The sequence below is a fragment of the Geotrypetes seraphini genome, chromosome 8, assembly GCF_902459505.1.
Source record: "Geotrypetes seraphini chromosome 8, aGeoSer1.1, whole genome shotgun sequence".
NCBI lineage: Eukaryota > Metazoa > Chordata > Amphibia > Gymnophiona > Dermophiidae > Geotrypetes > Geotrypetes seraphini.
In genome coordinates this window covers 332,211-347,412 of record NC_047091.1, presented here as the reverse complement: position 1 = coordinate 347,412, position 15,202 = coordinate 332,211, and the positions used below count along the sequence as shown (strand labels likewise).

The window sequence follows — 15,202 nt, the reverse complement described above, 5'->3', positions numbered from 1 at the left end:
GACATATGGGACTATAGGTAGCAAGGTTTTGGTTGGGTTGGGAGAGAGGAAGTTTTGCACAAAGCTGGAATGGATATTGGGGGATTAAGATGCCTAACTGTGAAGTTGAATTCAGAAATGTTCAATTGGATGTTTTGCACACTGGTCATTTTGGCAAATTTGATGGGGCCTGGTGGCTAGGATGACCTCCATTTGTATTGTCTATGTATTCTTTTTGGAATTTTGTAACAGTTATGCTTGGTATCTTGTGATAAGACCTTAAAATCATCTCTTAGGAGGTTGCACAGTCAGGAAGTCTCAGTTGCCTTGCTTCAGGAGACACATTTGAATGCCTTGGAGCATGGTAATCTGTGGACCTGGTAGGTGGGGGATTATGTAGAATCTCCTGGACCTCTCAGGAAGGCTAGAGTGATTGTTTTATTTTATAAAGGATTAACTGTGGAAGAGTTGAAAGTCATATCTGATCCAGGTGGTAGATACATTATCTCTCATGTTAAATTAAATGGTTATGAGTTGGTGTTCTGCAATTTATATGCTCCAAATGTATATGCTAAAAAAAATTTTGAGTCTATCAAAGGACATTTATTGCAGTTTGGGCTAATACCTTTAGTGATAGGTGGGGATTTTAATAAGGAAGTCAACCCTGCTTTAGACCGAACTTTGTATTAAAGATGATAATGACCTGCATGAAAACAAACAGATTTTCTGTGGTTTGGATGAAGAGGAATGTGTGTGTTGGCCTCTTTGAGGTCTAGAAAGCACAGCCAATCATTTTGTTTTAGAAATGGATATAGCGTCCCCTGAGATAGCATACAAAATTTTTCTTTTATTAGATATTTGTTGAGAGCTTGGAGGTCAAGTATGGGACAAAGACCTCCCGTCTTCTTTGGAATTAGGAAATACCTATTAAGGGGAAACGACCCATGAAGGAAGCGGTGGGGCCGTTGGATGACCTTGGAACAAAGGGCGTGCTAAAGGAGGACAAAGCCATTGCTGAGAAACTAAACACATTTTTTGCATCTGTATTTACCAAAGAGGATATATGCAACATACCGGAAGCCGACAGGCTATATGCAGGAAACGAAGACGGGAAACTGACAGGGTTGATGGTCAGTTTAGTAGAGGTATGCAGGCAGATTGATAGGCTTAAAATCAATAAATCCCCAGGACCGGATGGCATCCATCCGAGGGTAATCAAGGAACTGAAATGGGCTATAGCTGAACTGCTCCAACTAATAGCCAATCTGTCGATCAAATTGGGAAGGATTCCGGAAGACCGGAAAGTGATGAATGTTATGCCGATCTTCAAGAAAGGTTCGAAGGGAGAACTGGGAAACTACAGACGGTGAGTCTGACCTCGGTACCGGGAAAGATGGTAGAGGCGCTGATAAAGGATCACATCATTGATCATCTAGATGGACACAATCTGATGAGGACCAGCCAGCATGGCTTCAGTAAAGGAAGATCTTGCTTGACGAACTTGCTACACTTCTTCGAGGGAGTAAACAGGCAAAATAGACAAGGGTAACCCAGTCGACATTTTATATCTGGATTTTCAGACGGCGTTCGACAAGATCCTACATGAACGACTACTTCAAAAAATTGCGAGCCTTGGAATCGAGGGTGAAAAAATACGTGGATTAAAAACTGGTTGGCGGATAGGAAACAGAGAGTGGGGGTAAATGGACAATACTCGGACTGGAAAAGCGTCACGAGTGGAGTGCCGCAGGGTTCGGTGCTTGGACCCGTGCTCTTCAACATATTTATAAATGACCTGGAAATTGGTAAGATGAACGAAGTGATTAAATTTGTAGATAATACAAAGTTATTTAGAGTAGTGAGGACACAGAAGGACTGTGAAGACCTGCAATGTGACATAAACACGCTCAAGAAATGGGCTGCGACATGGCAAATGAGGTTTAATGTGGATAAGTGTAAGGTGATATATGTCAGTAACAAAAATCTTATACATGAATCCGGTGCAGTACTTGGAGAGACCCCCCAGGAAAGAGACTTGGGAGTACTGGTTGACAAGTCAATGAAGCTGTATGAGCAGTGCGCGGCGGTGGCGGCAAAAAAGGCGAACAAAATGCTAGGAATGATTAAGAAGGGGATCGCAAACAGATTGGAAAAGGTTATCATGCCGCTGTACCAGGCCATGGTACACCCCCACCTGGAATACTGCGTCCAGCACTCGTCGCCGTACATAAAGAAGGACATGCTACTACTTTAGAGGGTCCAGAGAAGAGCAACTAAAATGGTTAAGGGACTGGAGGAGTTGCCGTACAGTGAGAGATTAGAGAAACTGGGCCTCTTCTCCCTTGAAAAGAGGGGACATGATCGAAACATTCAAGATAATGAAGGGAATAGACTTGAGTGGGTAACCTTTTCCCATCCTATTGTTTCTTTACCCATGCCCTTTTTATTTTTATTTATAAATTGTATTTAATCTTTTATTTTTTTTTCCCTGTTTTATCTGGTTGGTCTAAAGTTGTATTATTGTCTGGTTCAATCAATGTGTTTTTCTTTTTACCCTGATTTTATTGTTATTTGTAAATCGCATTGGATTAAGATTTTCCGATTAAATCAAATTTTTAAATAGACTTGAAACTAGTAGATAAAGACAGGTTGTTCACCCTCTCCAAGGTGAGCAGAACGAGAGGGCACTCTCTAAAGTTAAAAGGGGATAGATTCCGTACAAATGTAAGGAAGTTCTTCTTCACCCAGAGAGTGGTAGAAAAGTGGAACGCTCTTCCAGAGGCTTTTATAGGGGAGAACACCTTCCAGCGATTCAAGACAAAGTTAGACAAGTTCCTGCTGAACTAGAACGTACGCAGGTAAGACTAGACTCAGGGCACTGGTCTTTAACCTAAGGGCCGCTGCGTGAGCGGCATGCTGGGCACGATGGACCACTGGTCTGACCTAGCAGTGGTAATTCTTATGTTCTTATGTACCTAGAGTAGAACTCCTGATTTTTCTGGGAAGGGGGAATTACTTCTATGGCATTTAGTTGAAGTAGAGCTTCGATTTCATGAAGAAGGGACATCTGTTGTGATGTGAAAGAAGTTTCTCTTGGAGGGTTGTTTGGAGGAATGGTGATGAAATGAAGATAGCAACCCTCCTATATGACCTTGAGGACCCAGGTGTCTGTGGTAATGAGAGTCCAGTACTGATGATATAAAAGAAGTCAACCTTCAATGGGTTGGAGAGGTAGCTGAGATAAGGGAATTGTGGCTATGCTCTCTAGAAACATGTCAAAAAGACTGTGTTGATTTTTGTGGAGCAGAAGTCTGAGTCTTCTGCGATTTTTGCCTTTTCTTTGGTGGGGGTTTGGAAGAGGATGAGGTTGTTGGATAACACCTCTTAAATGAAGAGAAAACAGGTTTCTGGGAAGATTTAGGTGGTTGAATCTTAGACCCCGTTAATGGTGTCCAGCTCTGTTCATGTCAAGTAGGTCTGTGTAGCATCCTCGATTTTGTCCCCTAATAACTCTTCACCTAGACAGAGAATATTTTCCAAATAATCTTGAACGTTTATGTTCATGTCAGATACTCATAGCCATGCAAGACATCTCATAACAATAGACATAGCTGATGCTCTAGATGTCACATCAAATGTGTCAAAAACTGATCTTGCCATAAATTTTCTGGTTTGAGGTAAGTTATGAGTAGTTTCCTGAAACTCTAGAAGTCATTCAAATGGAATGTATTGTTCAAAATCAGCCAACGTCTTTATGAGTTGTGTATTGCCACGTAACTATTTATCAAGGGTATGCACAGTAACATCCAAAGAAAGCATCAGATGAATATGATATTTTATTGCATAAACATCAGATAAACACCAAATAATGTAGATAAACACTAGATAATACATAAGATAGAAGCAGTTTATATTTATATACACAAAATAGAAAACATCACCATGTCTGCCAGGTTCCGTCCCTTTTCCAATCGGGAATCCGGTCGATCAATAGGTTGGTACAGCACATGGTTCCCTTGGCTGCAGCTGGATTCAAAATCTAGGATGTGACTCAAGTCTTATATAGCACAAAAAGTGCTGAATTTTGCCAGTCTGTCTCACACACACACGCACACACTGCTGTTCCTGCCATAAACAACAGGTGTCTCACTTATCTCACAGCTGGAATGTTATCCCTTATTACAGTACCATGAGAAGCTTTCCTTGGTAACAAGATAACAAAGTTGGGAAAAACATCCCAGAAAACTCCCGTAGTATGCTCTCATTAAAACAAAGTGAAAGTTAAACAGATACAGGGAGTGAAAAAAAAAACAAGAATTGAAGTAGACATGGAGATTCATAGATTCATCCACATATGCCATGACGTGGCCTGGCCATAGGCATAACAAGTTGTTTAACCCTTTATTTGGAATTGTTGCTCAGAAGCAACATGTGTTTCTATGGCTCTTATGGGAGATCTACATCATCAAGTTATGTAAAGCTACCATTTTCACCATCTACCAATTAAAGGGTTAAGATAGAATAACATAAAGAAATTATAGCTGAAAACTCTGCCACGCCGTACTCAAGACCACTGGACCATACAGATTGTCATTGTCACATCAATCGGTTATAACTCAGAACGATCTTCAATGCTCTCAAAGCTTTTCAACATCTTCTTCACAACCAGGTAGTCCTCATTCGGACGGACAACCAAGTCGCCATGTACTATGTCAACAAACAGGGATGGACGGGATCTCTCTCCCTTTGTCAAGAAGCTCTGAAGGTTTGGGACTGGGCAATCCTCCACAACACCTTCCTGAAAGCTGTCTACATCCAAGGGGCAAAAAACTGTTTGGCGGACAAATTGAGTCGTCTTCTGCAACCTCACGAATGGACACTCAATTCCTCGCCTCTTCATCACATTTTTTCTCAGTGGGGAAATCCTCAGATAGACCTTTTTGCATCTCCCCACAATCACATACTGCCTCAGTTCTGCTCTATGATATACTCTCCTCATTGCCTCGAGGCAGATGCTTTTCTGTTGGAATGAATGAATCTCTTCCTGCATGCATTTTCCCCATTCCCTCTCATTCTCAAGACTCTTATCAAGCTCAAAAACGATAATGCCACCATGATTCTAATAGCTTCTCAGTGGCCCAGGCAACCTTGGTACTCTCTTCTACTTCAACTCAGCAGCAGGGAGCCATACCTTCTACCAGTTTTTCTGTCTCTGCTTACACAGAGACAAGGATCTCTACTTCATCCCAACCTGCAGTCTCTACACTTGACAGCTTGGTACCTCTCAACATAACTCCTCTTCAGTTTGTCCCATTTTCTCAACCTGTTTGAGACATTCTAGAGGCTTTCAGAAAACCTGCTACTAGGCAATGCTACCACCAAAAATGGACTAGATTTTCTACATAGTGCATCTCTCATAACATGGAACCTTGAGATACCTCTTTGGCTTCTGTCTTAGATTATCTTTTGCACTTGTCTACCTCTGGCCTCAAGTCTACATCCATTCAAGTCCATCTCAGTGCAATTGCTGCTTTTCATCAGCCTATTGAAGGAAAACCCCTCTCTGCTCATCCAGTAGTTTCCAAATTTAGGAAAGGACTTTTCAATGTTAAATCTCCTCTCAAACCTCCTCCAGTGTTTTGGGATCTCATTGTAGTTCTTGCTCAATTGATGAAGCTTCCTTTTGAACCAATGTCTACGGCTCATCTGAAATACCTCACTTGGAAAGTGATGTTTCTCATTGCCCTCACATCTGCTCGAAGAGTCAGTGAGCTGCAAGCTTTAGTTGCTGATCCACCTTTCACAGTTTTCTTACCTAAGTGGTTTCAGGATTTCATCTCAATCAATCCATTGTACTTCCAGTGTTTTTTTGCAAAGCCTCATTCTCACCCTGGAGAATCAGCTCTTCATACTCTGGACTTCAAAACGTGCTTTGGCCTTCTTCTTGGAACACACCAAATCACACAGAACTGCTCCTCAACTTTTTGTCTCCTTCGATCTGAACAAGTTGGGACATCTGATTTCTAAATGTACCATCTCCAACTGGATGGCTGCTTGTATCTCTTTTTGCTAAGCCCAGGCTGGACTGCATCTTCAGAGTCGAGTCACAGCCCACAAAGTCAGAGCCATGGCGGCTTCAGTAGCTTTCCTCAGATCTACTGCTATTGAGGAAATTTGCAAAATTGCCACCTGGTCCTCAGTTCATACTTTCACCTCTCATTATTGTCTAGATGTTTTCTCCAGATGGGATGGCCATTTTGGCCAGAGAGTATTACAAAATTTATTCTCCTAAGTTGCCAACACTCCCACCATCCCATTCTGGTTAGTTTGGAGGTCACCCACATGTGAGAATAGGCTGCCTGCTTGTCCTGGGATAAAGCACAGTTACTTACCGTAACAATTGTTATCCAGGGACAGAAAGTAGCTATTCTCACAACCCACCCACCTCCCCTGGTTGGCTTCCCTGCTAGCTATTTGAACTGAAGAGATGCACCCTGTGCTGGGCAGGAAGGCACTTGTGCATGCGCGGTGCGGCAGACTCAGAACTTCTATGTTTTCTACAAGCAAGTCTGCTTGCGAGGCTGCCGCATCCGGGCTCCGTGGATGATGTCACCCACATGTGAAACTAGCTGTCTGCTGTCCCTGGATAACAACTGTTACGGTAAGTAACTGCTTTCTCTGCTCTCTTTGCCAAGAGCCATATTTTGTATTGGTATAATATAGATATTTAGCTCATACCTTTTCACTGGTACCTGAATGCGAGTTACATTGTCAGACATGATTTCTGAACCACTGCTCAGGCTTGAGCCTACTTAAACTAGAAAGCTTTGCCACATCCCAGTTCTAATATAATTTTCTATTTAATTTGATTATTTTCCCCGTCCTTTGCCCTTCACCAGATCTGTTGGGGTTAGGAATCCTGAGGAGGTAATATTCACAACCCCTGCAGGATAGGGAGAGTTGTGGCCATATGTTAAGAATAATACCTGGTGATGACTCAGGGTTTTAGAAGAACCTCTGAGCCCCCAACCCAGGACCATTGCTGCAATAACCAGACTAGGTATGTTAGGAGAGAAGGTATAAAGTACAGGGAAATCCCTCAGTATGAAGGCTCATGGTGCCAGATTCTGGTCAAGTGTCTAATTTAACTCTAAATTCAAAGGAGCAGAAGAAAGTGCCAGATCCAAAACACAAATGTCTCTTGTCATTATACTGTTTTTCTGTCTTTAAATCTGTTTGCCATTTCTTTGTTTTTAGGAGCCACCTTTGATGTTGCATTGCGTTTTTTGTATGAGTGTCCATGGCGACGCTTGCAAGAATTGAGAGAGCTAATCCCCAATATACCTTTCCAGATGTTGTTGCGAGGAGCTAATGCCGTAGGGTATACCAATTACCCTGATAATGCTGTCTTCAAGTGAGTCCATAGAGCATTCTTGTGGTTTACTCAGGCATTTGCATATTCTGTGAATTAGGAAGAACCATTGTTCTTAGATCATACTGCTGCCTAACTTAACCATTATAGAAAAAGCACTTTAAATTAGGTGTAGTTTAGGATGGGGATCTGCTCTCCAATACAGTGATGTCTTGGTTTACGAGCATAATTCGTTCCAGAAGCATGCATATAATCTAAAGCACTCATATTTCAAAGCAAATTTCCCCATAGGAAATAATGGAAACTCTGACGATTTGTTCCACATCCCAAAAACTTTAATAGAAAATACAGTAATGTACATACTTGTATCGCAAGATCTCACTTGTTTCGAACAGTCACTACACTGCGGGTGAATTGGGCGTGATGCTTTTATTACGTTCATCCGCATTCAGCATGAGATGTGCGTCTGCAGGCATTACATTCAGCCGCGATCAGTGATGCGACACGCATATATTGTGCATATGTGACGTGATGCACGTATATGTGCTTGTACTGCAAGATAACGCTTGTTTATCAAGTTAAAATTTAAGAAAATGTTTTGCTCATCTTGCAAAACACTCGTAAACCATGTTACTCGCTATCCAAGATTTGACTATATATATAGGCGGGCCTCAGAACTAATGTGCAATTTAACTCTCATGTATTCCCTTACCAGAGAGTACATTTGGTGATGGTGAACCAGTGGAAATGTAGGTTTCACATGCATGATACTTTCTGTCCCTTAAAGGTTCTGCGAAGTCGCCAAGGAGAATGGCATGGACATCTTCAGGGTGTTTGATTCCCTAAACTATTTGCCCAACATGATCTTGGGGATGGAAGCAGCAGGCCAAGCTGGAGGTGTTGTAGAAGCTGCTATCTCCTACACTGGAGATGTGGCCGACCCTATGCGTACCAAGTACTCCTTAGACTACTACATCCACCTAGCAGAGGAGCTGGTAAAAGCTGGCACTCACATTCTATGCATCAAGGTAGAAACACTTGTTCATTATTGCTTTTCTCTGTTTTTGACTGCCTCCCCATTGGAAGCTTCATGGCAGCCTGTGATTATTACCCTAGCTAGTTCCCACCTATTCTCCATTATGGTTTTTAGCTTGTCTGGTTCTCTGGCATCCCTAGTGTATCACTTGGGGACAATTTTCAAATAATACATGAACACTCAGGGGAAAATTTGATTTTATAAAACAGGATTGTTTCTCTTTGAAAATTAGCAACAACAAAGTATGCACATTTGAAGTATGTACTTTGGGCTTGCTATTTATGTAAGTGGCAAAGAGAAAGGGCAAAAAAATGTACTTTGGAAATCTAAATGTTTGTCCCATTTAATGCCCATTTAAAAATTCAACTCATGCATGTCAGGGAACCCAGCTGCAATTGTAGAGGACAGTTTGTAATTAGGTCATAATCCCTCAAGAATTTTACAATCATTTTACGTTTAGAAACTATGAGGACTAGTACTTTCTCAGATGCAGAACCTGCAGAATGGAATAGGCTAGTTTATTAAAAATTTGATAAAATGCTTCTCCTGGAATACAAAGCGTTGTACATTTTAAATTTTAAATATAAATAGGGGACAGACAACTAATAATAAACATAGACCTTCCAAGACAGACATACTTGGTTGGGGTTGCGACATGAAAACATTAGGCTAGAGAAAATGGAGGAACTACAATTTATTAAGAAAGAGCACATAAAAGGGAGGTACAATGGGGAAAATGTGAGAGATTAAGCGATAATAAAGTAAATATATATAAGTGACAAATCAATTGTAGACATCTTTAAAAAGAAAGCATTTTAAACCACTTTTGAATTTATCCAAATTTTGTTCAGCTCTGAGGTGTAAGGGGAGAGAGTTCCAAATTGATGGGGCAGTAACTGAGAAAATTAGAATACGACGGGTATCAATTATTTTTAAGGACGGGACATTGAGAGTGTTGTAAAGCTGATCTTAAAGTTCTAGGGGGGTCATATGATATCAATAATCTATCTATAAATGCAGGAGCATTAGTCTGTAGAGTTTTAAAAGTTAGAAGAGCAATTTTATAGGTGATCCGGTGTGGGATAGGCAACCAATGAGCTTTCTTTAACAAAGGGGTGACATGATCGAATTTTTTGGAACCCAAGGTGATTTTGATGGCTGTATTTTGTATGAGCTGGAGGCGCCTAATATCTTTTTGACACAACCCTTTATATAATGAGTTGCAATAATCGATTTTGGATATTATGAGGGAGTGAATTATGATATTAAAAGAATTTGACTCAAGAAGAGGGACCAAAGATCTTACCATCCTAAGTTTGTAGAAACAATTTCTACATTACATTACATTAGTGATTTCTATTCCGCCTTTACCTTGCGGTTCAAGGCAGATTACATAAGTGTTGTTATGATAATAGGAAGAACATATTATTAAAATAAGTACTTAAGGAAAAGTTTGAGCAGAGCACTGATTTGGGACGAAATGAAAGTTTATTATCAATGATGACACCTGATGTTTTAGTAGCTGGAGTAGATTCGAGAGGGATACTGTCATTGGAAACTAGTGTGACTAACTGTAAACCTTCTTTCCATGGGAAAAGAATGGTACTTGTTTTTGAGATGCTTAAAGAAAGCATATTTGAATTTAGCCAGTTGTGAATTTTAGCTAATTTAAGACAAGGCAACAAAAAGATCTGTGCAGTTTTTTTAATCGTTAAAGCGTCATTTATTTTGCGCTCCCAATAGAGGTGATAGAGATGAAAACGGTGACGGAGTTCAAAAAAGCATGGGATGAACACAGAGGATCTAGAATCAGAAAATAATAGTAAATATTGAAAAACTAAGGCCAGTACTGGACAGACTTGCATGGTCTGTGACTGGGCAGACTTGCATGGTCTATGTCTGTATATGGCCGTTTAGTGGAGGATGGGCTGTGGAGGGCTTCAATAGCTAGGATGGTGTAGATGGGCTGGAATGAGCTTTGACGGAGATTTCAGTAGTTGGAACCTAAGAACAGTACCGGGCAGAGCTTTGGATTCTTGCCCAGAAACAGCTAAGAAAAAAAAAACCAAAACAAGTTTTTAGATTGAATCGGGTTGGGCAGACTAGATGGACCATTCAGGTCTTTATCTGCCATCATCTACTATGTTACTATGTACAGTATTTTGTAAAATGAAATGTGATGGTTAATGCTTTTTTGAATGTGCTGGTATTTACGATGAAACAATTTTTATTGATGCAAAAAACAAATATAATCACCAATGGCAAATTTAGGAATATAGCTGCATCAATTTCAAATTGTAACATCAGAAGACAGAATAATATAGAAATATTGACACTGCAAGAATGAAAATACAATAGTGAAAAGTACATAATATAACAACATTCCCACCCCCCAACCCCTCCCCCAACCTCAAGAGATGTGAACAATAAAGAGATTAGGCCATGACTATACAAAAAGAATAAATAATTCTTCAACAAGCCCAACAAAGGAATAACCCAAAGGAACATTATAACACACCAGGACCCTGGATTATTATGAACCCCAGTGAAATCCCTTCTTAGACCATTAATTCACAGCCCTCCCAAACCCTCGCCCACCTACCCAAACCTCCCTCCCCCTAGTCATGCAGTGAAAAAGAAAGAGAGAAGCATGAAAGTGTGTGTGCGTGCATCAGTCAGAATCACCATATCAAATCCCCCCAATAGGAGGAACGGCCACATCTCTCAAGCGATTGAGGAGAGAGCTGCGCACACGATGAGGCAACGATTGTATAGAGGGGCCCCATATAGAATAAAAAAGTTTTGATTTCCTAAAAGTCAAATGAAGATCCTGGAATTCCCATAACATGAAGACAATTGCGCCAATGCCAGAAGGAAGATGTCTCCTGTGTCCAATGTTGTAAGATGCACTTTTTCCCTACAATACAAGATTTGAGAACCCATAGACGTGGACCCTTACCCTGGACCCCTAACAGAAACCTGCCCCAGAAGAACACCTAAGGAATGTAGCCGAAGTGGTTGCTGGAGGATATCCGCAAGATACTTAAAAAAGAGCCCGCAAATATTGAACAAGCTGGGGACAGGTTCAAAAAGAATGTATGAAAGTATTTGAGGCTTGATGACAAAGAGACCATGTTGGGAAACATAAGCATGATATAAGGCACGATATTGGCTCTGCCGCAATTCTGCAGAACCAACTCAGGAGGGAATAAGCCACAAGAGTTGAAAGAAGTCCTCCTCTCGAATATCCATATCTAAATCTTTGCCCCAGCAAGCTAAAATGGATGCAATCGATTTAGCTGGAAGACGTTGCACCAACTACTAGTGAAAATACACAATAGACAGTGATTCCTCAGTATCAGGAGCAAAAAGATCATCCAAAATTTGAGCTACATCCATTGATAAGGAAGCAGCAGACAATGACTTTACATAATGACTTCATTGCCCATAAGCAAAAAATAAATGGAGAAATAATCTCTCTAAGCATGAGAAAAAAATGCTATCTACTTTTCAGGACGACTCTGGGATAGTAATTTGTAGAGCCGACAAGGGGGGTGGGATCATAATTATGGATAAGGAGTGGTATCTACAAGAGGCGTATAACCATCTTCATGGTCATAAGGTCTACTTACAACTTCTTTCAGATCCTTTGGATGATATTTTTTCTACTCTATTACATATTTTAAATAAAGGCCGTTCTGCTGGTTTTCTCACCCAGAATGAATATAAGTTTTTGGCTTTCTTGAGATTTAAAGTCCCTATTATCTATTTCTTGCCAAAGGTATATAAAGATATGAAGAATCCCCCTGGGTGTTCTATTGTATCTGCCCGGGGGTCTCAGCTTGAAATGGTCTGTAAATATGTTGACACTTTTCTGAGCCCTATGGTTCCCTTTATTCCATCTTTCATCCAAGACACTACTCACTTTTTGAATTGCTTAAACTCTATGGGGGTAATAATAAAAAAAACAAACAAACGTCTAAAAAGTGTCCTAAGTGGCTACTTGGACGATCAAAAAGCCTGATCGTCCAAGTACCCATAACCAAAGCTGGTTTTTAGACGTATCTAAAACCAACTTAGGCTTTTCCCCTGCCTCTAAATGCAGAGAAAAGAGGTGTGTTTAGAGGAGGGGAAAGGGCGGGCAGTGGGCAGGAGGTGGGCCGACCTATACCTAGGCGTACAACAGGTATAACCAATACAGTTTAGTCGGCACTTAGACATTTTTCACTTAGACGAAATAAAACCAGGTCTAAGTGCCGAAAAGCAGGCCGCTGAGCAGATGGCCGTTGGCGCCATCAGTTCAGCGGCCCGGCAACCTAACCATCGCGGCAGGAGAGATGCCTCATCTCCCCTACTGCGATGCCATCACTCTTCTACCCGAACTGCCGCGACCCGCGGCAGTTCGGGTAGAGGAGTGATGGCATCGCGGTAGGGGAGATGAGGCATCTCTCCTGCCGCGATGCATCACTCCCCCCTCCACACACAACATCAGGGCAAGAGGGAGCTCAAGCCCTCTTGCCCCAACCAACCGTGGCACCCCCGACATATTGGGGCAAGAGGGAGCCCAAGCCCTCTTGCCCCCCACCCCGACTCCCCGAGCCCTCTTGCCCCGCCGATCGTGCCCCCCCCCCCGACTCGTTCAGGCCAGGAGGGAGCCCAAGCTCTCCTGGTCCAGCCGATCCTCTACCCCCACCCCCCACTACATTACGGGCAGGAGGGATCCCAGGCCCTTGACGAACCCCCCTCCTCCCAACGTCTGCCCCCCGATCGGCCCCCCTCCCAGCCGACCCGCGACTCCCCGCCCGATCCCCCCTTCCCCATACCTTTAGGTAAGTTGGCCGGACAGACGGGTGCCAAACCCGTCCGTCTGGCAGGCAGTCCTCCGATGAATGGGGCCGGATTGGCCCAGCCTAACCAAAGCCCCGCCTAAGGTAGGGCCTAAGGCGCTTGGGCCAATCAGGGGTTCTGGGGGGCGGACATTGGAGGGAGGGGGTTTGTCGAGGGCAGGAGGGCCTGGGATCCCTCCTGCCCGTAATGTAGTGGGGAGTGGGGGTAGAGGATCGGCTGGACCAGGAGGGCTTGGGCTCCCTCCTGGCCCGAACGAGTCGGGGGAAGGGCACGATCGGCGGGGCAAGAGGGCTTGGGCTCCCTCTTGCCCCGATATGTCGGGGGTGCCGCGGTTGGCTGTGGCAAGAGGGCTTGAGCTCCCTCTTGCCCCGATGGAGTCGGGGCGTCGGGGGGGGGGGGGGCAAGAGGGCTTGAGCTCCCTCTTGCCCCGATGGAGTCGGGAGGGGGGGGTCGCGGTTTAACATGGCAGGAGGGCTTGAGCACCTTCCTGCCTGGATTGTTGGGGGGGGGGATTCTGTAACCGGTGTTGTTTTTGACAGACACCGGTTACAGAATCCAGCTTTTAGGCGAAGGACTGGCTCCTCCTTCGCCTAAAAGCCCTTCTGTTGGACGTTTGTGGCCTAGGCGTGTTTTTGTTTCATAATGTTTAAAAATGTAGACATGCTGTGGGGGGTACTTTTAAGTGGAGATTGGGCGTTTAGGCAGAGGAAGGCCATAATCAAAACATGGACGTTTGTTTTGGTTATGGACACTTTCCCTGCTTCTGGGTTGAATGTTTAGGGACTTAGGCCAAAAGGGGACTTAGACGGTTTTTTTGATGATGATGATGATGGCAGGGACAAATGAGGCACCTATTGCAATCCCCAATTTTTGCACAAAATTTTTTTTTTTTTTAATCAAAGATGCGTAATTATTTCATCTTTGATTTTAAAAAAAAAATTTTGTGCAAAAATTGGGGATTGCAATAAGTGCCTCATTTGTCTCTGCCATTGCAAATTTATACATGATTAAATCTGAAAATACCTGGGTCTATGGTTCTAAATTTTTCCAGCATGTTGTCTTATGGAAACAATATATCGATGACATTTATTTTGTAGGATTTAACTGAAGATGAGTTAAAGAAGTTTGGAGCTTTCTTGAATGAATATCAAAGCTGTATTAAATTTGATATGAAAATGCATCAAACTGAAGTTGTGTTCTTGGATGTTAAGATTCTGAAACAATATGACAAGTTTGTTACCACAGTACATTTGAAACCATCTGATTGTAATACTGTGCTAGAATATTCTAGCATGCATCCAGGTCTATTTTTAAAAAACAATTTACCTACTTCCCAGTTCTTTCGCTACAGGCTTATTTGTCAAACTATAGAAGAATTTAAAGTGCAAGCTGAAAGTTTAAAATGCCGATATTATGAAAGGGGTTACCCCAAATCAGCTGTCTAGTGCTTATAAACGTGCAAGTTATAGCTCATATGATCAGCTTCTTGAATATCAACCTAAAAAGACTGATGAGGGTATCCATGCATTTTGAAATTTTCTACAGTAGCACAATTTTGTTAGGTTGTAGGCCATGTATTTTACTCACTATCTTTATGGGCCATACAAAGGACCCTTTGACGGTGCCCACCAGCAGTACAGGCCCTTTAAAGGGCCGATTGAAGAGGCCCGAAGATGGGTGGAAGGGGCTTCACTCAGTCATGTGGTCAGATGCTCCAGTGGAGAGAGGAGGGATGTTGGGCCGATTCCTTTCCTCCTCTCCCTGCTGGGTCTTGAGATCGCTGGTGCCCTGAGCTTTCCCCTGGTGTTTAAAGGGCCAAATGAAGAGGCCTGAAAATGGTGGGAGGGCTTCACTCAGCCACATGGTCAGCTGCTCTGGTGGGGAGAGGAGGGATGTTGAGCCGGTTCCCTTCCTCCGCTCTATGCTGGGACTTGAGATTGCTGGTGCCTTGAGCCTTCCCCTAGTGA

General features: G+C 42.7%; 1 protein-coding gene across 5 annotated transcripts in view; it reads left to right on the top strand.

Moving 5' to 3' along the window:
• Positions 1–15,202, top strand: part of PC (pyruvate carboxylase) — a 318,688-nt gene that overhangs the window by 239,249 nt on the left and 64,237 nt on the right. For all 5 annotated transcript variants that reach the window (XM_033954334.1, XM_033954337.1, XM_033954335.1 and 2 more), the window contains exons 14-15: positions 7,237–7,393; positions 8,139–8,379. In XM_033954334.1, coding sequence (XP_033810225.1) covers positions 7,237–7,393; positions 8,139–8,379 — 398 coding nt within the window. The remainder of the gene's footprint in view (positions 1–7,236; positions 7,394–8,138; positions 8,380–15,202) is intronic.